General features: G+C 43.0%; 2 protein-coding genes across 3 annotated transcripts in view; one reads left to right on the top strand and one right to left on the bottom strand.

Moving 5' to 3' along the window:
- Positions 1–5,314, top strand: part of IGF1R (insulin like growth factor 1 receptor) — a 188,824-nt gene extending 183,510 nt beyond the window's left edge. For both annotated transcript variants that reach the window (XM_075431314.1, XM_075431313.1), the window contains exon 21: positions 3,839–5,314. In XM_075431314.1, the coding sequence (XP_075287429.1) occupies positions 3,839–4,205 (367 nt within the window). In that variant the 3' untranslated portion in view covers positions 4,206–5,314. The remainder of the gene's footprint in view (positions 1–3,838) is intronic.
- Positions 5,315–10,908: 5,594 nt separating this feature from the next.
- Positions 10,909–24,598, bottom strand: PGPEP1L (pyroglutamyl-peptidase I like). The gene is made up of 5 exons (XM_009945469.2): positions 24,362–24,598; positions 21,676–21,728; positions 14,926–15,042; positions 14,204–14,433; positions 10,909–13,247 (listed from the first exon to the last, which is right to left on the bottom strand). Exons 1-5 carry the CDS (start codon positions 24,393–24,395, stop codon positions 13,043–13,045), a joined length of 639 nt encoding a protein of 212 aa, XP_009943771.2. The 5' UTR covers positions 24,396–24,598; the 3' UTR covers positions 10,909–13,042.
- Positions 24,599–26,065: the final 1,467 nt, after the last annotated feature.

Here is a 26,065-nt window from a genome sequence, read left to right as displayed (position 1 = left end):
GAACTGCGCTTCTGTAGATCTCATGTGGTGGGCTACAGATGCAGAGACACTTTTTCCTTTAAATTAGTTTGACTTGGAAACAACTAAAGTTATGGGCAGAACACAAATTTGCCTTCCTCTAGAGAGAGGGGAGTACACTGACATAGGAAGAACCTCCCGAACAGGTGGAGGAGGTGGACTGCTGTGGGGAAGCGTGGATGAGAATAGAAAAATCTTGCCACAACTGTCACCGAATCGACTATTTTTAACCATGCAGATTGTGTGAGTGTTGACACAGCCATGCATGCCTCGGCCACGGTGCAGCAGTTTTTGTAAGGGCCCCTTGTTGCCCCCCCCTGCGTGAATGCTACGTGGTGCAAGCAATCTTGGACGTTCCGTCTCTCCGGAGACCGCAATGCCAGTAATGCTGCTCAGTGGCCGTGCTTTGCTAACCCCTGGTAGCGGCGAGGGAGTAGCTCTTAGATGGATCAGAGACCAAGGATTCTTGAAGAACTGGAGAGGTTCTGTTCTGCAGCTTGGTTTTATCGGATGCTTGTGCAAAGGGGGATTCGAAGGCGTGGTTGTCTTGTGGTTCAGAGGTGGTCAATCCCTGCGAAAGGGCTAAGCACGACGGGAACGGTACTTCCAGAGGCTTTTCACTCTTCCACGGGGTGAAACAAGACTCGGTTCTGTTTGTGCTACACCCTCTTGGCATAGTTTGCATGGTTTTACAGACATAACCATGCAATAAGACAGATGGTTCAATAAGACGGTGCCAGGAGGAGCTTTGCTGGTTTTCTCCTCTTCCTGTGTAATAAGTGATGTTTTTATGTTCTGCCATTGTTACGGCAGTGTTCGTCAGGTGATGGCTGCGTGGCGAGGAGGTTTGCTGCAGCTGAAGCTCTCAGACAGTGTATTCCCGTGGGGCTTTTACAAGTTGTGGAGGCAGGAATCCCACTCTGGTTTTGAAGCGAAATTGCTTCCCCCCCACGTGTTGTAGATGAGCAGACTATTTACGCATTGCTGATTTTCCCTTTGTTCCTGGCGAGCGCGCGGTTAGAAACCGGGATCTGCTGTGCAGAGGTGGTGTCGGCGCGGGGCACCAGCGGAAGAGGAGGGAGAGGGCTTTGCGCTTTTCCCCGCCAAACCGAGCCTGATGCAAAGCACAAACACACGCTCCAGTGGAACGCAGCTTCTGCAGTAACTTTCCATTTTCTGTTTTTTACTGTCTCAGTGCAGAAAGTAACACAATTTCTGCTCAGTTCTTTGAGCGAAAGGTGAATGGGGAAAGACGCTGGCTGTTCCTCTTGTCTCGCGAGGATGCCTGCAACTTCTTGAGCTCGCTTGCCCCCAGTCAGAAACACCCTTGGTAAAACTGCTCAGGTTGCGTTAACAGCCGGTAAATTCTTACCTTGCAGAGTGGAAAGGGGTTTTTTGTTTAAGATGGTGTAAACAAAGGTCTTTGAACCCAGAGAGTTAAAAAGCAAAAAAAAGAATCCTTTTATGGGAACTCTGTGGGGTTTTTAAATCTGGAATGGCTTAAAAGAAACATCACATGTCCTTGTTTGTGCTGATGTCACATGCATTACTCCACTGCTTGTGGTATCTCCTTAGCATTGCCCTTAGGCCTCAGGGCGAAGCGCCAGCGAATATCCAGTGTTCTTGGCTCCCGCTAACGCTTCTATTCAGGGACGCAGCAGTCAGCTGGAAAGGAAACAGCAATGAAGTAACAGAAATGGATTTTATATATTTGTGTCTCAAGCTTTCCCCCTCGTTTGTGGGTGAGGGTATAGTGCAGTTTTATAGTTTGGCTTCACTTTCGCTATGAAAAGCTTTTTACAGACTCAAAAACCAAGCAATAGTTGAACGGTGTTTATATGTCTACGTGCCTGTTACGATACAGCATGGAGTACCCGGGGAGTTCTCCCAGCACAGACTGGTTTTGCCAGCTCCGTTTGGGGTGTCACAGGGCGGTGCTCAGGTGGCTGACGGCAGTTCATGCCGAGTTGTGCCAGCTGAGCTCAGGCAGCAATATTTGTCACTTTAAAAGCACTTCAGTTCAGATTGCTTTTGTTTTGGTTGAAGCGCTCTCAGCAGTGTTTGCATCCCAAACACAGCAGCTTTCCACCTCTTTGCTGGTTCGTGGCGGCTGAGGACGTAGTGCGCCCTGTGAGGAAATGTGGCATTTCCCAAGGAGCCCGGGAATTTCTCTGCTTTGGTGTTATTTCAGGCAGGGGTTCCCAGAGTCCCCGAGCCCCGCTGCGGGCAGCGATGCGCAGCAACAGGCTTCGGCGTCCAGGGTTTTCCAGCTCGGTGACGGTCCTGTAGAAAGGTTTGTTCTAGAGCAGGGACTCTGGAGACATTAAGACATCGCTTAGTGATGGACTTAGGTGCTACTCAAAATAGGAGTGAATTTTTGTTTGGCTTTGTCTTTTTTTTTTTTTTTTTTTTTTAATTTAAAAAAGATAATCATTGCAGACGCAGCTGCAGAGTTCTAGTAAACTGCTGCCGGGGCAGAAGGCAGTGGGAGCTATTTAAAGCCTGAAATAGAATTGCTTGCTCACTTTCTGAAAATCTGTGGAGGTTAGGGAGATGGTGGTGTTGTCCAATAGAATAAAACCGGAGAGTTCAGGTGCCCTGGCACCCTTACACGGGAGGGCTGGCAGAGGGGGGGACCGAGCGCAGGCTGGCGGCTGGAGCGGGCTGCTGGCCAGGCAAGGGAAGGGGGGACCGGTGCTGCGGGGCGCAGTGCTGGAAGCCAAGGCAGGGCTCTGAAGGATTCTCCAGTACCTTGTCTTAACGGAAAGATTTTGCTTTGCTGTTTTTCTTTTTTTTTTTTTTTTAAGACCCATTTCTATTCTAGCACAGAAAGTAGTAGTTTTGGCCGTCGGTGACTTCTGACGCACAGCTTGTTTCTCCAGGTACGGTGTACGTAGAGGATTGGCTTGAAGAATTAATGTTAATCTTCCTTTTCTTATGTAAATTCATCCTATTACTAGCGCTGTGTTAACAGAAGACATCCCTACTCCACCTTCACAGACAGTGAAATCCTTTCCTGTGTTGTGTTTAAAGCTCCGGGCAATCTCTCAGGAATATCCGATTTTGCTGTGTCATGAAAATGCTGTTTTCATTCTGTATGTGTTACCGTTTCATTTTGTGGTTTGGTTTTGCCAGCATGGGACACTGCACAGATCTAATCACGGATGGGCTTAAACAGATGATCTCACACTCCGTAAAATATTAATGCATCCCTGGTCGTAAATGAAAACAACATAATTTTAAAATAAAATATTAGAGAATGTCTCTGAGATTGGCAGATGTCTTGGGGGGATTGCAATTAATTTTAATGTAATTATCTTCTTTCAGGGGGACAAAAGCAGTGCTTTACCTTGCGTGTATTTCCTATTCTAATTTCTTCCAAGTCAGTATTGATAGGGTAGGGATTGGTTGTTTGAAAAAGATACTGTGAGAGGCACTGTCGTGTAGCTGGATGGTTGGGGAGGCACAGGAGATTTTGCAGGAAAAAGAGAGAGCTACTAAGTCAGAATAAAATAGAATAAAATAGGAAAATGGGAAATGCTTCAGGGTGTCAGGTGTCCACGAGACTGCTTCGTGGGCAGGTGTGTGGAGGGGAGCGGAGAAGGTTGAGATGGGAGCTAGAGCAGTAAATCCATGAGTAGAAAGGAGGTCGAAGTGTGACGCGGGGATCTCGGCTTGTAAAAGTTCTGTCAGTTCATCGTCCATCCGAACTGAATGATTTTCTAAGGCGCGCGGTCCGATTCCGGCACGGTTGGTTGGGCTCCAGCCGGGGCTCGTGAAACACCTCGGTAAATGGCTTTGCTGTGTGTTTCCTCTCCAGGTTTGAACTGATGCGCATGTGCTGGCAGTACAATCCCAAAATGAGACCCTCCTTCCTGGAAATCATCGGTAGCATCAAAGACGAGCTGGATCCAGCATTCAAAGAGGTCTCCTTCTTCTACAGTGAGGAGAACAAGCCTCCGGACACAGAGGAGCTGGACCTGGAGACTGAAAACATGGAGAGCATTCCTTTAGACCCCTCCTCCACCCTCCAACCCACTGACAAGCACTCAGGACACAAAGCCGAGAACGGCCCAGGCGTGGTGGTTCTTCGGGCCAGCTTCGAGGAGAGACAGCCCTACGCACACATGAACGGGGGACGCAAGAATGAGAGGGCCTTACCGTTGCCCCAGTCTTCGGCCTGCTGATCCTTAGAACCAGAATCTCACAGAAGAGAAAAAAAAAAAACACACAGAAAAACACATGCATTGGGGGAAGAAAGAAAGAAAACTACAATATATTCAAAAGCCTACTGTACCTCAGTGGATCTTCAGAACTGCCATAGCTGCACTTGGGAGAACCCTTTTTTCAGCAAACGAGTTACCGTATTTTTCTTTTTTCAATATGCAAGCAGATGTTTGTTTCGGTAAAGGACTCCGTTCATGGGGCACACAGTCAGCCTTCTAGAACTCTAATGTTAACACTTAATGGCAACAGAAAACTTGAGATCTGATGTCTCTCTCTCTTTTCTCTCTCTTTCTCTTTCTCTCTGTCTCTCTCTTTGCTTCATAATGGGAAACATATCTGCGTGCAAGTTCAACCGTACAGCACTTTTATCAGATCAAAGATATCGCAGGCCAGGTGGCTCCCCGGTACCCTTGCAAGCACCTGCCTAACACTGTAGGTCTTTATAAAAAAAAAAAAACACAAACAAACAAAAAAAAGCAAACAAAAAAAAAAAACCCACAAAAAAAAATTTAAAAAGACTGGAGTTTTTAATGTTGCTCTTTAATCTTTTTAGGAACACATAAAAGAATAAAAAAGGGCCATCATTCGTCCGAGGTTGTTACCATTTTCAACGCTGCCAAATTTTGCCAAAAAAAATGAACTCTTGTTTTTTGTTTTCCTTTTTTTTGTAGGCGTGGAAGGAGCACAGTAATCAGCTGCTCTGTTTAAAAGAGATCCTGACCAATACATTCTATTCAATGATACACTGGTATTTAAAAAAAAAAAGTAAAAGAATCAAATTGTCTAGATCTTTTTTCAAAACTGGACAAAATGTGATGATTTTTTTTTTCTTGTGATGGAGAAGATGAAAGGGATGGGGTAAAGAAACAGCCCTCCCTCCACCCCTGTCCCCATCCCGATGAATTCTGGACAAAACTGGCAGTGGTGAGCTAAACAAACACGTGCATTTCTTACAAAAAAAGTCAACCACACGCCAAAAATGAAACATGAAAACCATGAAAATAACCGGCCGAGATCTCCATCGTTGCAGCCTGCTTTCTTTTACAGGCTTGCAAGGAAAAAAACACCTTAGAAACATAAATTGGAGAAGACAAAAAAAAGCAGTAACCGGATTCAAGTACACGATGCTTTGTTGACCTTTTCTCTTTATTATTAAGACTTCTCGAAGGGTCTTGCAGTTCTATGTTAGACCATGGATCATTTGCATACACATTGTCTTTTGTGTCACTTTTATAACTTTTTTACGGTTCAGATACTCATCTATATGTCTGTACAGAAAAAAGCTGCTATTTTTTTTGTTCTTTATCTTTGTGGATTTAATCTATGAAAACCTTCAGGTCTGCCCTCCTTCCCTTCCCTCCCCTCCCACTTCAACAGATTTTCTTATGCTTTGTACTATAGTGTGTAACTTTTACTTCCTTCTTCCCAGTAACTGATACCTTTCATATGATTTGCCATGAACTGTTTAATGCCTTTTTATAAATACATTTCCTCCTTCCCCCCCCCCCCCCCCCCATTAGTTGTTTTACAACATCTTGGCTGTGTGGGCTACAGGGCTTCTGAGGGGGACGCGGAGAAAGAAGGGACACCCTGCACAGAAACACTCCGGCAGTGCTGTGGTGTGGTGGTTTTAACCCCCGGTTTTCCTTCCTTCCTTCCTTCCCACTAACCTCTGCCCAGACAGCATGCGAGTCTCTTACAGTGCAAGGCATGATACAAACTCAGGTCAGAAAAAAAAGGTTAAATATTTAGTACATTCTTGTTCAGTGTTTATATTCATTGTTGTGCAAGGGTCCTACCCCTCCTTCCCTCCCCGCTTGTTTTGGTTGTGGCACACATCCACCCGCCCATCCCCACACATGTTCCCCACACACAGACGGATGCTTTTTTTTTTCTTGTATTTGTTGGGTACAACAGCAGACACCAGGCTTTTGGCTCACTGATTTTTGCAAAGACTATTTGAGCCCTTCTACCCCGTGAAGAAGAGCTGTACCAGGTACAGCTGGTGATGCCAGGCATTCTTAGGGTGGCCACTGAACACCCAGCTCCGGCGAGCCCCAGCTCTTCGCCTTCCTAGTGAGGAGGCCCTCGGGGAGGGCACCCTGGGCTGCACTTTGCGCCCCTGGTGAGAAAAAAAAACTAACAGAAAAACCAAACCCAACCCAGCAGGCCATGTCCATGGGGCTGGGTGGAAAGCACGTAGCTGGGGCAGTGGCTCGGCTAGCAAGCAGTTCAGCGTTGGCAGCTATGGAAACCTGTACAAGTACAAGCTTGTTGCTGAAATCACAGACCAAACCTCAGAACAAAGGCAAATGAGTAAGCTTGTTTGTTCAGTTGCAGAAGCCTTGGCGAAAGGGGAAGGAGGGGGCCACCAGAAAGTCTACTACCAAGGAGTCACACCAGTTGCTCATCCTATGTCACTTACAGCGTCTAAGCCTTTGTTAGCACTGATCCAACCGAACGATGGCAGTGAAGAGGTGGTTCTGGGATGGAAATGTTTAAATCTTTTGAGTAAGAACAAAGAATTAAAATATACTGATTGCTAGTTTTGACTGGAGATTTTAAAAAGTTTGTAGTGCTTTTTGCTTGTGTAGTTTAGGTCCCATTATCTTCTCTCGCCTCTGTCCCATAGTTATTTTTCCTTTTTAAAAATGAAAAAGACAAAAAAGTTAATTAAGAAGGTATTCTATGTAGGATTTTTTATTTATTTTTGTGATATCAGTTTAAATCACTGTAGAGATGCCCCATAATAAATTTAAATACTGAGATAAGGGTTTTTGAGTATGACAGGGGGACAGTTTTTGATTTTTTTCAAACATTTATCTACCTCACTCTTATTTTTTTATATGTGTGTATATAAAAAGAATACATCTCACATTTCTCAGCAGCCAATAAATGCCGTTGATACTGGTAACCTCTCACTCCATATACCACATGCTCTAGGTTCCGGAGGGGAACAGTCACTGCCTGCCACAAAGGGTCACTTCAGAATATTTGCCTCAACTCCAAGGAGTTTCTCCAATTTTTTGGTTCGGATTTATTGCTGTGAGGAGAAATCCAAGAGTTGTCTGACGTAGGGTGGCCGTTCTGTAAGGAAACACAAAGACTTTTTAATGTGCTGTCACAGCAGTCCTCAGGTTAGCAGCAAAATGCTGTGTGTGTAGATGAGCGGAGACATAGCTGACCTGATACAAGGACCTCAAATTATGAGCACTCGATGAAACCTGTTACAGAAATCAATTGTTCACATTGTTTGAAGGTCCAGAAGAATTACTGGAGTGAAGGGAATGGTCTTTCTGTTTGTCCTGTAGAACGGGCCAAGTCATTCCTGCCAGCTTTTCCTCAGATGCCACGAGCACCAAAAAGACTCTTGGCTGAATTGGCACCTAAAAACAAATCGGCTCGTACAGCAATAGCATTGCTTTCTTGACCAAAAAAACAGTGAAAAAACCTGTCACAGGCTGCCTGGTGATACTGCTACATCGAGTTTACAGCTTTGGATCTTTGCTGCTTCTGTTTGATGAGCACTGATTTTTTTTTTTCAAAACTAACATTGAATTGATTTCTTTTAACGTGCCAGTAAAATTCAGTTCCCTTTTCTTCCCCGGTTTATATGCTTCATAACTGTGGATTCTGATGGACCAGCCATCAAATTTTAACTGCCCTCTGACAGCGTGTAACTGGTTTACAAGCACACAGGACTAACACGAGCTTGCTGTCAACTTGATGTATAATGTTTCTCTTTTTCCAGCTCTGGCAGCTGTTCGGGTGGGTGTTGGTTGTGGTGTCTGAGCAACGTGGTGCTTGGCGACTTCGAGCTGTACCCAGCCTCTTGAACGTGCAGCGCTGCGGTTAAGTACTGCAGAGTCTGTCTCTGGAGGGAGCGTTTCTCTCTGGCCCTGAGAAACCTGCAAAATTTAAAGTTTTTACTAGGTTGTTCTGGTTTTCCATTTTTTTACGAGGTTCCGGTGCCCTTTTGGTGCAGTGACTGTTCCCCTCTCTTGCACATATTGATTACCACAACTGGAGATCCTCAGATCTTTCAGCTGGCTAGGAGGGTTTTGTTAAAACTGTCCAAGTTACTGGTTTTTGTAATTGTGTGTAGGTGGTTTTAAAATGCATTAGGAAGAAACACTAATGACGTAGCACCCATCATGATAAACATTTCAAAAAGCACTTCAGTAGAGGACAGTCATGTGACATCACGTAGGCAGGCGTGATGACAGTCAGCTCTCCTGGACCAAACCACCTTCATGAAACCATTGCGTTCTGTGTTTGCAATTCAAGCTTAATTCCTTTTTTGTCCTGTTTGTTTCCATAGCGCTTTTTTTTGTTGTGTTTTGTGCATTTTGAATAGCTTTATTCACATGGGTTTTTCATGCAGACTTCACCCTTGGACAGTAAATCACGTTGTTTGTGCATGTGAACAACTGAGAATTAATGTTGGCTTGATAGAGTCATAATACGGTTTGTAATGTTCTTCCCTGAGACCACTGGCTTGTCTGGTATGGAAAATTTATTTAGAACTTCAGCTATGTTTGAATAAAGTTAAAAGTAATCCAGTTTGTTTATAAATTAAAAACAAAAAGCCCACCCAGCCCTGAAAACCAGCATTTTGACAAATGGTACCGAGATGTGCTAATGCCGTAGGATAACAAATGGGCATCGCTGCGGGGAGCCAGGCGGCTTTGCTTTTAGCACTCGGCTGTTGTTCTTACCTGGCTGGCACGTAAAAGCTGCTCGGTGGCCCAGAAGGTGGTTTGGTGGCCCAGGAATGTGGCTCCCGCGTAAAGACAGAAGTGTCAGCTGTGTGGTGCTCGGCGAGATGCTCGTTTGGGGGAGCGGCGATAAACTTGACGCAGAAGCCGAGCGTGATGGAAAGCGTGAGGCCAGCCTGTGTGCACCAGGTCTTTCTCAGCATGATGCCTCTGCTCTTTGAAGCTGGTTCTGAGCGATGTATGGTTCTAGGCATGTTCGCACCGATGCTCCTCTTGGTCTTTGGAAACAAAGGAAAGACAGCCCAGTTTGCCCAGGACGACTGGTCACCAGAGGGAACTGCTCTCAGGTCCTCTGGGAACTGCTGAGGGCTGCTTGGTACAATCTGAGTCCAAGCAAACACCACTCCTGTTGTTGGTATAGCTCCATACATATATATCTATATATACATATATATATCTGCATATGTATATCTATAATATAGATATATATATTTAAACCCTTCTCATTCCATTAGTACAAATAACGCTTGTTTCCTGTTACTCTTACTTTGTTTGTCAACAGTGTGTTTAATCACTGGGCTGAACAACAGCGGAGGAAGGTGCAAGGGATCCACTCCTTACTAACCAGTGATAAAAGCCAGATATTGCAACTTAACCCATGAGTAGCTGTGCAGACAAGAATGCAAAAATGATGCATAGAAACAACACTAGTGGCCAGGGGTGCTGAAGATACAGAACTGTAAACAGGCAGGAGGGTTCAAAGGATGCCTCCGTTTGGGCACTGGTTGCTCAGAGGCGACGAATGGCCTCTGCGATTGAACACAGCCAGGTGAAATGGAACTGAGAAATGTTTGTGTGGAGATGTGTGGAAAGGGGTGTTCGCAGAGACACGGGGCTTGGCGGGAGCTGGAGGTAGTTTCCTGAGCTTGGTATGTGGGACAGCACTGGAGCTCGGGTGTCACAATTCCGATCGCTGGTACTGGTAAATAAACTGCTGGACTTCCCCGCCGCAGTGGTAACTTCATTGCGGGAGTTGAACGGTGGTTGCCATCGGTCTGGGTGAATCGGTCGCAACTTACAGTGGGTCCGTTCTGCGGGTACCGCGAGAGTGTCGCTAGCTGGTGTGCGTGCATACGCGTGTGTGCTCATCCTTTTTTTTTGTATGCGTTTCATTGATTAGTAATCCCTTAGCATTTTCAGTAGGGCTGTAAGTCCAGTAGATTACGGGTAGTCAGTCGACGAAGATCTGGTTTACAAGAACTAATTAAATGTTTCATTGCATTTTGTAAGTACATAGAACAATTTTGTAAAATGTTTGTAGTTTATAAATGCCTAAAATATAATTTAAGGACACTTTTCTGTGTGTGCGTATGGGTGTGTCTGTATGGGAGCCGTTTATTTTGATGGTACCAGTTTCCGAGCTAGCTTTACACTATGCCAAAAAGGATCGCTGACGTGTCCAGCCCGTGGCGTGTCCCTCACCCCTGCACGCCCATGCTGCGTGTCCCAGCATACCACGAGTGACAGAGGAGTTGGGGAAATGTTCTGTATCTTCAGTATCCTGGTCTTCCAGAGCCCGCTGGTTGGGGTGGGATCATCTTAACTGGTCATTTCACTTGGCTGTCGAGGGCAGTTAGCACAACGGATTACAGAACCTCACTGGTCGGGGAAACAGAAGGGGTTTTGCTGCTACCCAGTCTCACTTGTGCTGTTCAGTGCCTGCTTCACGGTGGCCGTGTGGTTTGAAGGATGCGACTGCGTGAGAGCAAGAGGGAAGACGGTTTTCATGATTACTACGGAAGAACTATTTGCAGATTTCTTATCACTTTAAAAGTTTGTATGCAGCCTCTAAAGATGCCGAGCACCAGCTGAAGCTTTGTTGCAATGAGCAAGGCAGGGTCCTATTTATTTTTATTTAAGAGTGTTGATGATCCCTTCCCCCTCACTCCCCCCGAGTCTGACTGACCGCGTTGCTGAAGGCTTGCGATGAGTTAGATGCTGTTTCAAAATCAGCTCTTCTGTTTTCTGAACCAGTGAGGCTTGAGATGAAAGGATTGGCCAGAGTTTGTCTACCTCTGGGACAGAAACAAAACTAGAAAGTGCTAAGGAATGGATGCAGTTGCAAATACAACATTTTCCAGTTTTTCTTGTTTAAATTTTTTTAAGAGAAAATTAAACAATAACATGGCCAATTTATTACATAAAGACTTGCTGTGTATAAATTATTCCTAAAGAAATTCCTGTGTTTATATTAAAATGAATCAGTAGATAAAAAAAATTTCAAAATGTTTTTGTATATTCTGTTGTAAGAATTTATTCCTGTTATTGCGATATACTCGGGATTCTTTACATTATGAAAAGAAGAAACTTTGTCTATTTTGAATGGCTGAAGCTAAGGCTCCTTTAGTTTCTCTTACTCTGCTTTTTTCTAGTAGTTTCAGTACTACATGATTTAAGTTAAATAAAAGAATTCTGTATGCATTTGCCTGTTTCTCGGTTTGTTGCTCCTTATGCAAAGCAAGGACAGGTTAGAAGACTGTTTTTCTGGCTGCATTTAATTGAGCTGCTCTGAATAAATCTTAGTAGGGGTCAGCACTGCCATTATGTTGTGTTGAAATCAAACGTATTTTCATCGAGTGACACCGAGCTTGTGGACCCTTTCTCAGTGGGACTTCAAGTCCTGTAGGTAGTTCCCTTGAACAAGGTAAGGGGGTTTATTTATTTGAAGAAGACCCAATTATTTGCCCTTGCAGCAATGCGTAGATGAGGCCTCCAGCCATCCAGCACAGGGTTATCAGGTTTCTATAGCGGCTGTTGGAAGAGCCAGTGGTGAGAAAACTGGAATTATCTTGGCGTTTCCAGTTCCTCTGACTCTTGTCATCAAAATGTTGAGTGAAATAAGGCTCGATGGTGGCCCAAAGCTCCATCAGCTGTCCGTGCTTTTAGGTTTGTCTGATGTCCTTTCTGCTGAAGTGATGCTTGCTTCCCTGGAGAAATCTCAGGTGTCCAGGTGAAGCTGCTGCTGTCCTGCTCTAGTGACTGGTTTTGAAAAGCACCTGCTAATTTTATCTCGTCCTTGTCTGTCACGGTGCCAGCCAGACTCTGAAGGAGAGCGTGCGCTGACGTTCCCTGCATGGCACCCCTCTGTCCTGCCCAGCTTTCACGGCACAGCCCTGCTCTGCGTAGTGGTTTGAGACGTGGAGGAGCCTGGCGTGGCAGGGGGGAAGCCGGGAGTGATCTGTCACTGTCCGACTCCAGGTCTCGCACTTTGGGATTGCCTTTGGTTCTTGTTCTGGCAGGAACATGATGCGCCACAGCGACAGTTGTGTTTCCTGGGACGAGCCAGCTTTCTGATGTTGGTGGCCTGTTCTGCTGCAGGACTGCTGCCTGGTGCTGTGTGGAAGGACTACCTGCAGCGTGTTCCTCTGGGACAGGCACTGAGCACATGGGTAAGTGGTGATGGTGGGCAGCTGAAACCCAGATTACTGACAGCATTACAGCTCTGGCTGGATTCCAGCCTTTTGTTTACTTTCTTTTAAGTCACCCCAGGTTCGCAGCCCATTTCTGATGTGGAAGCCAGTGTTTACAGCAGGTCACTAGGGGAGAGTTGTGAAACTTCACAGAACAGGATCCCTACGTGTGGCTTGCTTCCCCCCATACTTACATTTTTTATGTGGGTGCTTTGTAGGGCTGAACTCTCCGGACTTGGACAGGGGCTGAGCGGGACCCCTGTTAACGTCCCTCCGATGCTGAGTGTCCTTACAGCTGTACATGTCCCTCCCGGTTCAGCAGGTCATTACTAGCGTATTTCTAACCATCAGAACTAGCATTAAGCATCTAAAATGTTTCAAGTCCAGCTTCACACTTTCTTAATCTGAAGCAGCCTTATCATTGCTAGCAGTACAGACTGCCAGTCCTTTGGGTTTTGCCTCGAGCGTTTTACACCAGAGGGATCTGACCAGTTGTTTGGGGTTTGTAAGGAAATTTCACTGAAAATAACGCGGAATATAAAATCCTTTACGTAGGGGTTTTAAATAATCTTTAGATTTGCTTCATTTAAGGAACTAAGGAATTGCATTCTAAGAAATTCTCATTTTTTTCTTATATGATCCATCCTCCTCTCTTTCTTCCCCGCACTGTTTTAACATTTCTAAGATGATTGTCTGTAATGCTTTGCCTAGAAAGTCTGCTGTTAATGATGTGGATAACGGAGGCACATGGATGAAAGCTGCTCTTCCGTTGCCGTAATACAGAGAAGTGTAGTAGGTGTAATCACAGATATACCTGCAGTATTCAGAGCAAAACAAAACCAGAAACCTGAGTTAAAGAACAGTACACTTTGATTAAATTTAAATATTCTTTAAGTAGCCAAACCAGATCTGGTTGATGAAATTATTAAAAACATACTTGCTTAGTGAATAAAGGAAATGCTGAAATAAACCAGATTTGAGAAACAAATGGCCCTTATCTGATGGTTTGGGTTCTCAGACACCCACCCATAAGCAACTTTAAATAATAAGATCACAAGACATGGATTCTTTTCTAGGCTTCTCGAAGTGATGTGAGATGGGGAAGGTCGCACAGCCCCCTGGAACCACAACCAAGTAGTACAGTTGCTGCGCAGGTCATACAGTCACACCATCTGGAGGGTTTTTTCTTGTCACCTTACTTTTTAACTTGCAGGTGGAAATCCTGAAATTCAGGGCCAAAATTAGCTAATTTTTGTTTTGTTTTTTTTTTTAAAAAAGAGGCCATTTTCTGTTTTAAATGAAGACTAGCAAAACAAAATTGCTGCAGCACTACTGAAACACATAATGAGATCACAGATGTCGTTCTAAAGGTACCTGTAACTGCTCTGTTCTTCAGTGTATGTATTTACATTTTGTATCCCTCCCAGTTGGGAAAAATAGATTAAAATCTGCTACTAGTCAGTATTGCTTTCAGACTCTCTTAATAGCCCAGGTTTACTGGGGCTGTTAATCACAGGGTGTGCCATGTCGAAACTTGTTTCTTTTGGAAATTACAAATCCATGGAAAAATATCTGATGGCTGTAGTTTTTCATGAGGGCTGCTTTACATAAAATTTAAACTTATCCCAATTTCACATTTGTGCCCTCCTGAAGACTTTGCTTTGAAGTGATTTTGGTAGGAGGAAACGTCATTGCAAAGATTGTTAAAGGTTCAGTGAGCTGACTGATTACTTGTGCTTTTCGTGTGAGACCCTGATACGCGATGTTTACCTTCCTGCATCTCTGGAAACGATTATATCAACCCCTTCCACGGAGATGTTTTTCCAGAGAGTCTTCATATTAATTGTAGATTCAATCTTTTCCGGGCCATCTAGCATGCAACAGCCACCTTCTGGGTGAAAACCACAAGCATCCATCTCTCGGTAGCCTTTGTTCTTCCCACACTGCTCGAGGATGATGAGTGCTTTGGCGGACGAAGCCAGCCCGACGTGAACAGTAAGCTGTTTTTTCCCACCAGAGGGAATAACAGGAAATTAAAAATGAGACCAGTTTTTTAAAAACATGTAATGCAATAGTGCCAAGCATTATGTGAAATGCTAGCCTCAAGGTAGCGAGTCTTGCCATAGCTCACACCCAAAGAATACTTCGATAAGAGATTGTAAATGAGAACAAAACTGTGCTTTAGTTTGTTTTTGTTGTTTCTAGTCAGCTCCGGATTTCGGAGCCGCAGTACCTTTTTTGCAGTTTCTGGTGGATGTTTTTTTCTTTGTGCAGTTATGCTGTTGAAATGGCATGAGGTTAAAACAGCGTGCTCACTACTGTGTGCTCCAAATTTCAGTCTGAAACCTTTATCACAGTTTTAACAGTCACTTTCCAGAGCTGTCTGATGCATGTATTGGGCAATACTCTTTTGGAGATCTTTTTAAAGATCCACTCAGAATAATAATACTCATAAACGAAGGAGAAAAATTGTGTAACTTCTGATTACTCACCAGTGGCTGAAGAGTTCTCCATATCTTGAAGACTTGCTCCTTTGTTTTTTGGTAAGTCACCGGCAGCTGCATGATACGGAGATCTATGTTCTCACCAAGGCCTCTCTTGGACAGCTCCTGTGTTCACAAAAAGCCACCATGGGCTTGTAAGAGCATTGGGTTCTTGGACTGTGATAAGGAAATTGGGCTGCTCAAACTGAGAAAACATCTGAAAGAGCAATGCAGTGCTGCCTAAGCCCTGAACGTTGGAATGCAGTGAGATTCAGTTGTCTGGTGGTAGCTCTCCCTTTCTAACTAAAAGAGACTAAAAGGTGCTGACCCATTTCCTACCGTCACGTCCACGTGGAGCCATCGTTGTGTTTGCCAAAGGGACACTCGGTCTCCAGTGGGTGGGAGTGGTCCATGGGGAACCACAAAATGCAGGATCTCTCAAAAAGGGTCCACACTTGGAAGCATCTGAATAGGCTTTGATACAGGTAAGAGCTGTTCCCCTGAGAAATCTAGTAGATGAACCGCGCTGTCAAGAGGCACAAATGAGGGAGAACTCTCATTAGCTGTCCACTGAAGTGACACACGATCTGCTGTCAGAGCTGGTTCAGGTAAGCTCTGCTGGAGGTGCCTGTCAACATAAGGAAGGTCACATTCAGAATGGTCTGGATTTCTCTTTTGGTCTCAGATACGTTTCTCTAGTAAAAGGAAATGGCACTATTGGGATGTTATCTCTCTGTCATTTATGTAGAGTTGAAGCTCCACATGGGACCTTTTCCCAAAGGAAACAAAAATCATGCCTAGGATTGAGGTGAAAGAAAGAGGCGCCCTTCAAAGCAGCAGATTGGCAGATGGGTGGAAGGTGGTCTGGAGAGTAAATATCATATGGAAATGACGTGAAATTATTTTGTCAGTGGAACTGGGCTAACGAACAAGGCATAAGCCTCTAAGTAGAGCATGGGCTGCTGCAGTGGCAGGGGGCAGAAGGAAAGGTACAAAGCTTTGTCCCAGAAAAGTAAAATGGTGGTTCGAAGTCCCTGTTGCGTTGGAGTAGACCACTACCAAAGGAGAGTACGGCTGAAGTTTCTAAGGGGGGGTGCAGGGAAGAAGTCAGCAGCAGAGGTATGTGGTCAGCCTGAGAAACCTGTGACTTTTTATTAAATGTCATTGTCTTCTCAAGCTTTCACTTCTCACTGAGGATACTCGTGCGGATGAGACCCACGGTTCTAAGCTGTGCTAACTGGGAAATTTGCCCTTCAACACTGGCTTCCTATATAAACTGTTCCAATTTTCTTGTCAGCGGAAACATTGATTAGCTGTGCTCAATAAACTATTTGACACAAGCAAGGAAACAATGCCTGCAGGGAAGTAAACACATTTAGAGAACAGTGCCAGCCTTTTTTCCTCTGGGCGCTGACAGTCTTTGAGAGACCATTGCATCATCTTGCTTAAGAATGCTGTACTGTGTCTCAGCTTCCAAAAAAGAAAACCCCAGCTGGTTCACAGTTAGCATTTTCTTTTCTAAAGCATCTTTAGTTTTAACATTTAATGGGATTCTTCCTTTTTAGCTGAGGACTCGACTAGGTGTAACTTTGGTGCAGAGACCCAAAGTAAGTTGTTAGGCTGTTCTCCGCGCGCTCTCTGGATTGAGATTCTGTTCTCGCCATTCGTCACGGGAGAAACACGCAGAAATACTTTTGTGCAGCACAAAACCGGATGCTGGCCAATAGCAGAGGGCTGAGAATTTGTGTCAAAGGAAGATAGATCATTATGTCCTAAACAATTTCAGCACGTTGTCAGTAATGTCTATTACTTTGTTGTCTAAGAATCCTAACCATGGGCTTATACCCCATTAGACCAGATGTTGTGCAAACATGGAACAAAAAAAAAAATGGTGGTTCTGTGTCTCAGCCTTAACCAAAACCATTTTTGCATTTAAGGTGAGAGACTGAAGATAGTTAGAGGAGGATGACTGCATCTGGAAACTAGAGCTCACGCTGGTGAGCTAATTCACTAAACAAGCGCCTGTGTTCTGTAGCTGAAACAGCCAAGGAAACTTTAAAGGAGGCCAAAAGTTTTGGAGGATTTTTTTTTGTGGGAAAAGTGGTTCAAAAGAAAGCGTGAAGACTCCTTGTTGGGAAGTTTTTCTAAGAGGGAAATGAAAGGCAGCATTATCAGCTGATGACCTTGAGTTGGGGTCATAGTCCCGGTCTGCTGGATTTCTGGCCCATGTTGGGACATGGCCCTGCCCAGAGCGAAGTGATGTGCATGGAACAGCTGAGCTCAGATGCGATGCTTGTGTCACACTGGGTGACAGAAGTGTCTTGAACTTTTAGAACACTCCAGAAACTTTCACTGAGTTTGCCTGAGTTTTTGAGTTTTCACTAATTTGTGTTGTCAGGATGATGCGGGAGGGCGTGTATGGATCTTGTGAACCTCATTCAACAAGGCTTGTGTTGGTGCACAAAGAAAAACAGAAGTTATCAGTTTACCCAATCAGTCTGCAAGTATGTTGCAAATAAAGAGGGGTTTTGTTTGGTTGGGCGTTTTTTGTTTTGGTTTATTTTTTTTTCAAACCCTGCAGATACCTTTTTAAAGCTTTAGGGATGTAAGAAAGTTCCAGAACAGAAATGAAGGCACTAAATAGCAATGCCCTCTTGGTTTCACAGATGATGAAACTAAAGCAGAGAGGGAGAGAGACAGAGAGATTAAATGACAAATTTCCAAAGACCACATGGTCAGTGGCAGGATGAAAAACTACACACGGAGATCTGATCCTCGTCTCCCAGTAGCAAACATCGTTCCCAGAAGCGGCTGGAAATGTGACCTGTTCTTTGCACTAACAGTTTAATTACTATGAATGTTGTCACTCAACTTACATTTGTGCCCTGTTAACTGGAGACTTTGACCTTGATGGTAGACTGCCCTGATAGGTTCTTTAGCTGCCAAGTTGCAGACAGGAGTTTCTGGAGGAGACACAGAAACAGGGTCAGACCGAGGGTTATTAGGTGGGACCATCAATCTGCAATATAGAATAAATAATTCAGGGGATCTGGGATTCTGAGTCCCATGTGGTGCTGTAACACATCATGATAACTCAACGTGGTCTGTCAGCAAATGCGGAGTAAATACATGGTAGTGTTTGCCTTTAGGGAGAAGGTCCTGCCCTTCCAGAGTTAAAAGTGCTGCTGGTGGAGTTTTCGTGCGTATTCTAGGGGGCTATTTCAGGTGAATGGAGTTATGAGAACCATGAAAAACTTAGTGAGACAGGTTTCTAAAAGAGAAGCTGTCTCTAGTGCTAGACAACCATGCTGGGCCATGTGACCATGTCTATAAAAGCTCTGAAGCTTTTCTCAATGACCTTGAATTGACAGGTTCACCTCTACTTCCAGATCCATTTGACTATCCTTCTCCCCCAGCACTGGAGGGGCACTTGCTGAGGAATGAGAACTCCGCAGGTGCAGTGCTGATGGATGCCTTGTGTGTGAGTCGTCTCGTGCTGTGATGAGAACATGGGTTCATGCAAAAACAACAGGGTACTCCTCACATTTTTTGAAAATTATATTTTTATATTATGAAACAGGCAGTGAGGGACAATGCACTGCTACTTAGTATCAATAAGAAATCCAAGAACTCTGAACGAATACTTTTTCTAAACCAGCAGAAACAGAGATTTGGAGAATCATCTGATTCCTGAGATTTTCAGAAAACGGAAATTGGCTTATTCACCAAAAAGGCAGTAGTTAATAGTTAACTTGTAGGAGAAACAATCTCACACAATCATTTTTCTGAGTGCCAAATGAAGGGATAGAAGGGATACAACTATTGGAGTGGGCTGTGTGCTTACTGGATCAATGTCTGATCCTTCCTACGGCAAGAAAAGAGGTTCAGGAAAAGAGCTGATCCCATCAGCGAGGCAGAGGAGGAGCTGGTAACAGGGGTTTTAAGGAAGCAGCTGTGTGTAAGAGCAGGTATTGCTCACAGAAGTGAAGCCATTGCTCTTTGGCAAAGTCTCCATTTCAAGAAGCATGGAGGGCGAGGCTCTGCTTTGAGAATCAGGACCCTGGAACTCCTGCTAGATGTGTGTTTACACGATTTTGGATGCTTTTGGTATGAGGACCCTTCCGGGATGTCAACTCTTGAGGTTGCACGTGTCAGCACTACAACATCACTGGGGGTGCCGTGGTATCTTTTGATAAGAACTCAGTTCATTTTGAGGTAGTAATTAGCATAATTCTGGGTAATGCTACAAAGGCATTAAGCCTGAGTAACCACGTTTAGTAGCTCTGGCCTGGTTGCTGGGTACTTTCTTGAGGATGAGTTTGAGTGTCCTCTTGTATAGTTCTCCGAGACTCAGCAGGACGGCTTTATGTCACTTCAGTGCTCCATGCGGGAACGCCAAGACAGGATTTATTCCAGATGTAAATATTAAATTTTGCTATCTTTAATATATGTGCATAAGCTTCCCAAAGACCATAGGGCTACTCTTGTGAACGAGGCCAATGGAACAATACTGTGAGATGGCTATTTAGCGTGGAGAAGCCTATCAAAATTCAAAGTGCTTCCAGATTTGCAGCAAATTTCCCTGAACTGTGTGGATTAACCACCTTTGCCAGGGAATAGGAAACCAAAGCAGCATCCCCAGTATGAAAACAAATTAATTCCACACAGAGGGTGTCACATCAGAGGGAAGTGGGTTTGTTCTCCTCCATGCACAAGCGCCGACATCTGTTTCATGATGGAACGCTGTAGCCCTCATTATATAACTTCCTGGCGTAGCCAGCGTGTGGCATTGTTACAGAAAACTCGTCTCATCGGTGCGTTTTTGCTTTCGGCTGTTTTGCTTGCAGATAAAGAACATCTTTTATTTTCAGCCAGAAGAGGATGATCTTGCACCCAAAATTAGAACCAATAGGAATCGGGAAATAATGAGCAAGAACATTGTCAACTGGCAAATATTTGTGGTTTAGGGCACATGTCAAGTTGGAGTTAAGATGATTTATGAGTCTCCTGTGATGACTGGGGTGTGGAAAGGTATCACAGAAGTATTTTTGTTTCTTGTCAGCCTGCAGGGATAACACCCCTCGTGACTTTGAGTGGGTAATATATTTATTCTACCAAACACCAAGTTGCACTCACCATTCTTCACCCAACAAAGCTAGAAGAGAAAATATGTACGGGTTGGTGGAGTTGCTATAGCTTTGGTCTCTGGAAAAATGTACGAGCTCCTTGCTTTTCAATTGTCTTGGCTTGACTGTGCTTCATTTTCCAGACAGATCTTCAATAGCTGTCACCAAAACTTGTAATATGATTACAGTCCTGTAGAGTTATCACCTTTCTATCGCTACTACTACTTTCTTACAGCTACCTTTTTCATTTCAGTGTCCAGAAGAATTTAAATGTTTACAGGCTTATTTCAGTCTCCATAATATAACAGTCCCCTCTGTTTCACATGTCTTGCTTTCCATTTCTACTAGCATTATCTGTTGTTTCCTGCAGATATTGGACCAACCTGCCAATTCCGTTTTACTATCTTGACTGTTCCCCAACTAGTTGCAGATTTCATTGTGTTTCATTTCTGCAACTACTTGCAGATTTCATTCTTATTTCTACCTTGGAATTGCTATGAACTTGGGTGAAAGACCCTCTCAAAATAACTCTGTTCATAAATACCTTATGGCAGTAACTGAACTCAGGGAAAGGCCATTGTCTGTGCTAGGGAGAATGAATAAACCTTCCACGTGGCTTGTACGCATACTCGGCAAATCTCTGCAGCTGTTCCTACTGGTTGAACATATATACTATGAGTTTTCACACTTTAGATTGAAGTACCAAACTAGTAAATTATTTCATTGTGGCAGACATACTCTTACATACAACGGTTGGGTATTTCTTTTGTAAGATCTCTATTTAAAGAGAGATATTATTGTTAAAAGTTAGATAATATTTTAAAAACAGGTGATCTTGTTCCTGAAAAATAATCTGTTAGTGGAAATTTTTGGTGTGTCCCAAGAAATGTGGGTTCACACAAACAATAATTTGAAAATAAATGATTGTAACAAGTTTTATTGTAAATTGTAAAAAGTTTATGCTGAAAGCCAGGTATCCAAACCATGTCTCTGTATCATCCAGCTGAATTTGCTCTAACACACATACTTAGGAAATAAGCAGGAATTTTCAAGGCTCCATCTTAGACATGTTACTGGTAGTCAAGGTGTATGGAGGGAGAAGAAATCTGAATGACCTTGTTTTCAGTTTGAACGGTAGAGTTCACTGTCATTTGAAAGTGGAAGCCAAAGCTGAGATGTGAAAACATACATAGAATTGGCATGCTTTTGGTTTTCTGTTCCTGAAGTAGGCAGGAAGAAGTCAACAGGCTACACTTGTATGAGAAGGAAATCGCCTCACACGGACAGGATAAGATGAGCTGTGGTACAAGGCGATCTGTTTACTGAAGACAGAGATAAGCTGTGGCAGATGCATTAGTTGCAAAGAAGGCACCCTGCATAAAAATGTTTTAAAAAATCAAGAATAATATTTTGATAAGTGCTTAAATAACACAAAAAAAAAAATTCTTGCAAGTAAAATAATGTTCCGCGACTTAATTATCCTCTTTCTTCTGTGCTGGGAGTCTGCTCCACGAGGCACAATTCTGTTTGAGTCATGAGAAATAACTTTCTTGAATGCAATGGAAAGCCTGAAAACAGTTTGTATTGGGATCTCCACAAAATGAAACACCTCCCTTGGTTTTTTTATGCTTACCTTCACTGCTTCCCAGCTGGAATTAACCAGGTATTGTCTAAAAGGACCAAATCCTGAAAAGAAAGAAAGGTGCTTTTAACCTACGCTTGCTCTGCAATTGTAGATTAGGTGCCGATGTGTACACACACACATACTTTTACTTTATCCTCACACTTTTGCTTATGGTGGTTGAGGTTTTTAGATAGGATTTAGCCTTTATAACACAGGAATAGTATTTTCATTTTTTATATGCACTGAGAACTAATCCTCCAATCTTCATTCATGTCGAGGCTTACTTATGAGATAGCCTTAACTGAAGCTGGTAAATGTACTGGAGCCAGCAGGGCACATCATGTAAATGATGATTTTGGGCAAGGATCATCATCCATAGAAATACCACTGCTGAAAGATCTGGTGTTAAATACTCCCAGGTCACAGTCAATGTACCATTCTTATTGTTAAAGCTCATGAAGATTTGCAGATTTAATGAAAATAATCAAAAGAGTAAAATTTTATTTAATTTGTAATCCTTTTTTTTAATCCCAAGTAGTGAAAACTCAAGTTTTCTCTCAGGGAAAATGTGCTTTTTGTGGTGTTGGGCAAAATCTCTTCCTTCATCTTTTTCTCCACAGGAAAAGAAAGGAGGAAAGGGAAAAGGACTCTTTGAATCTGAATCCAAAGTGCATCCTCTTTTGTGAAAAACTTTTTTTAAACAAAAAGAAAAAAAACTAATTTTGAGCTAGATGGGCATTTTGTCATGAAAAAGTTCGATGGAAAACTCCCACTCTCTTTATTAATCTCAATTACCATTCTCAATCCAGATCCGGAGTGTTTCCAAGTCTTAGATACTGGGTGGCAGGAAAACTGGGAGTTTGTGAAATGGTTTTAATGCTATAACACTTAAAATATTTTAAAATCCTTAAATGGTCAAATAAATACTTGACAGCATATGATTGCTGTTTAGCACAGTGAAAGGTACCTGTATATGGGGACAATTAAGCCTAAATGCAGGCTTATGACAGCTTCATTAATGCTAGACTTCAAGCATTTCTTAATTTATTGCTACTTATTTCATAACCTCTCAATCTTTTCTCTCTAATGTTATGAAAAGTTTGATGGTGCTAATGTTTTTGACAATGTTTTCGCCAGGTTTAAGTTTGTACTATGGGGAGGGAACAGGGAAAATAGTATTCATTTCACGTTAACAGGGAACATAGAACCTCATTAGTCCCGCTCTGCTTTTAGAGCAAAATTAGGGTGACACCTACTCCATTTTGAAGCTCTAGGTGTTGTGCATGTTTCTGTACATGTGTGTGCAGAACTGTAGAATTATAGTAAAGTTATTAAATAGCTCACAGTGAAATACATGCATCTTAGTGGTGGCCATAAGAAACTACTGCTTAGGATAAAATTGTTCTATGAAAAGAAATGACTAAACATGAGAGTTTTACAGTACTGGAATACCTGCAACAAGTTGGAGAGCTAACTGGCTGCATATTATTAGGCACTATATAATAAACTGGGCTCACTGCCAGCAGGTTTATATTATAAGCAGGTGAAAATGTGACAGAGGCATGCTGTGATAATGCCTGTAATAGCTTAAAGATGCACCTGTGTCTGTAATGGGACACACTAGTCTAAAACTATTGGAACAAGTAGATATCTGCACCTAAATGCCTATCTAAGGGGAGGAAAAAACTAACAGGGTGTTAAGAAGTGTGCCCACCAAGGGTATGTGCCATAAATATCGTAGGAGAGAACCAGACTGTCAGCCAGTGAAGAGGTTAGCAAATATCTCTTGCTCTCTCCTGCACTCCCATTGAGCTCAGCTGCAGTTGGGTTTTGAGCAAGCCAAACTAGTCCTGCCCATCTTGCAGCTATTAAAAAAAAAAAAAAGTTTAATTGAAAACAGCAAGATGCGAATCTCTTTGATGTAGCTTCAACCTCATTCCTGTGTCCTCGGATGACCTGCAGTGGAAAATTATCCAGCAACTCACATGTCAAGATATGCGTAATGATTGCCTTTAGATGAGCCAGTGGCAACAAGAGGAGTAGCAAGTGGCAGCATTCCTTAAGAGCTTTAACCTTTTAAAGCTCAGAAGTCTCTAGCTGGTGGTTTTGCCAGTGTGATTCATGAGTAGTTATAGCCAGCAAGAGAAACTCCAAATTTGGTCCCTTGTGCTGCATGTTCAGGCATGCTCCTTCGGTATATTTAAATTTAATGTCTAGTTTAGCAGTGAGTGATGAGGCAGCATCTCCTGTTTAAATCTCCCTTACCTTGCCATGAAACTGAGACCCTGAAACTTGCCATGTGTTGCTCTAATTCTGGACGCTGACTATGTGACATTGTGATGCAACCTGGTTTTCTTGCTTCAGAGCTCCTTTTGGGTAAGCTTTATCTAATACTAGCGTGCACTGCCTTGAGCTATGTGGTTTGGATCAGAGAGAATGTCAACAAAGATTAAAACATGGAGAGAATGAACAACAAACCAAACTGGATGGCAGTAAAGAGGGCAGACTGCAGTCTGTTTCCTCTGACATGCATCTGATTTTTCCTAGGAAGGCACAGCAGCAAGTTATTTTCCATTTGGAATTGTTAGTATGACCATTTGCTACTGTTTTTCCCTTCAGGGAACTGTTTACGACAAAGATCAAGCATGTGTGCATACCATCTCTAGCTAAAAGAAGAATACAATAAAAATCTTACCAGTTACAACCACAGTGTTGGAATTTGAATCCATGAAATCTGTGCTCCAGAAGGTGAAATCTTGTTGTCTTTCAGTTCCAAACGGTATTATAATTCATGTATCTGTGGCAAACTTCTTCTTTGGGGCACCTCTTTTTCTTCAGACTGCTGTGTCTGGATTCAGATGACAGGGATGATTTGTGATTCATGTAACTTTCAAAGCAAAAGCTGTTCTGTCTCCGTATTAAAGATAGAAGTCTGACTGACCGGCTGACTGACTGGGACTGCCCCAAACCTCTTTTCCTTTCTTCAGTCATGCAGTAGCATTTAGGAAGAACAGGAAAGGCTTAAAGAAACTTCTTGCAAAATATCCAGCAATACTTTTCATCAGAAACCTGTTTATGTACAAGTAAACAGAAAATTAGTTGAATCAATTTTATTATATGTCTGCAGACAGTCTATTTTTAGCACAGTTGTAATTCACTTTAATCGTGAGGAATGACTTAACTACAAAAACATATCTGTCCATTTCCACTGTTCTTAGGCTTTTTCTTACTAACTTAAAAATCTCAGGGGTAATTTCGCTATTCCTCTTCATAGCAGTTATACTAATCTTGATCTTTATCTCATGCTCTTTATAAAACAGTCCAAGCACCTTACACTTCTAAAACCAAACACCAATAGGAAAATGTCTGTATTTGCTAAACCACAACATTTACTCAGTAATATCCTCAAATAGGCAACAAGTTAAAAAAATCTCACTCCAGCTCGCAAGGTCAAAGGAACTCTAGAAGCTGGGTTATAGCTTGCCGAAACTGGCGAGTTTAATAGCTGGTCTGTCTTCATTAAACTGAACCATGAGAAGCAATGGGGGGGGCTGAAATCAAAACATATGCACATTGTCACTGCCCAAAACAAAAGCATATGAAAGTTCTCTTGGGAATTCTAACTGTGTGGGCAGAGGGTTTTGCTGGGTCTTGTTTTGAGTAGGAAGTGTGTGTGTGTGCATGTGAGAGAGAGAGGGAGAGCAGAAATACGCTAAGAATAGAAAGCCACTATATAATCTCAAGAGAGCTGGTAATTGTGAGACCTTAAGAAAAAAAACCTCTGAAGAAATCTCTTGGATTGGGTGGTGGCTGAATGAGGTTTGGAGCTATGAGCCGGGTCTGTCATTTGAATCCTCCTGTGCTGAGACACAAAGAAATTTGTGGATTCCTTTCAACAAAAAGACCCTGATTGCACCACCAATTTCCTCCCCTGACTAACACAATTTGCGAAACTAACTTTTGCTAGGCGCTGAGGCTGAAGCAGCAGCTAATACAGTAAACACAGAACTCCCTGCAGCTTTAAATACGGCAAAATCTGCTACTAACATCAGTGAATTACATCTAAAACTCTACACTCTTTCATTCTTCTATGTCAATTAAGATTTTTTTCAATTAATTTTTCCGTGTGACAACTTAGTAAAATTTATCGTATGATACTGAACAGGGCAATGACATGCCAGTCCTCATAGTTATTTCCAATTTGTGATTTTTTTTTTTTTTTAAAAGCTTGGCATATATGATAAGTTAAAAAAAATCTAAGCACGGGGGGGGTCTCATGAACAAAGCAAGATTTAAAGTCTATAGTTGCTTAATTAATTTCCTGCATGACAAATTATGTAAGTGTTTTGTTTGGGACATTATAGCTGCTTTAAAGATATATATGAAGGCTACTGCTTGA

The sequence above is a fragment of the Opisthocomus hoazin genome, chromosome 10 (genome assembly GCF_030867145.1).
Source record: "Opisthocomus hoazin isolate bOpiHoa1 chromosome 10, bOpiHoa1.hap1, whole genome shotgun sequence".
Lineage (NCBI taxonomy): Eukaryota > Metazoa > Chordata > Aves > Opisthocomiformes > Opisthocomidae > Opisthocomus > Opisthocomus hoazin.
Note: the sequence above shows the minus strand (reverse complement) of the source record. Positions and strands in the feature narration are given on the sequence as shown.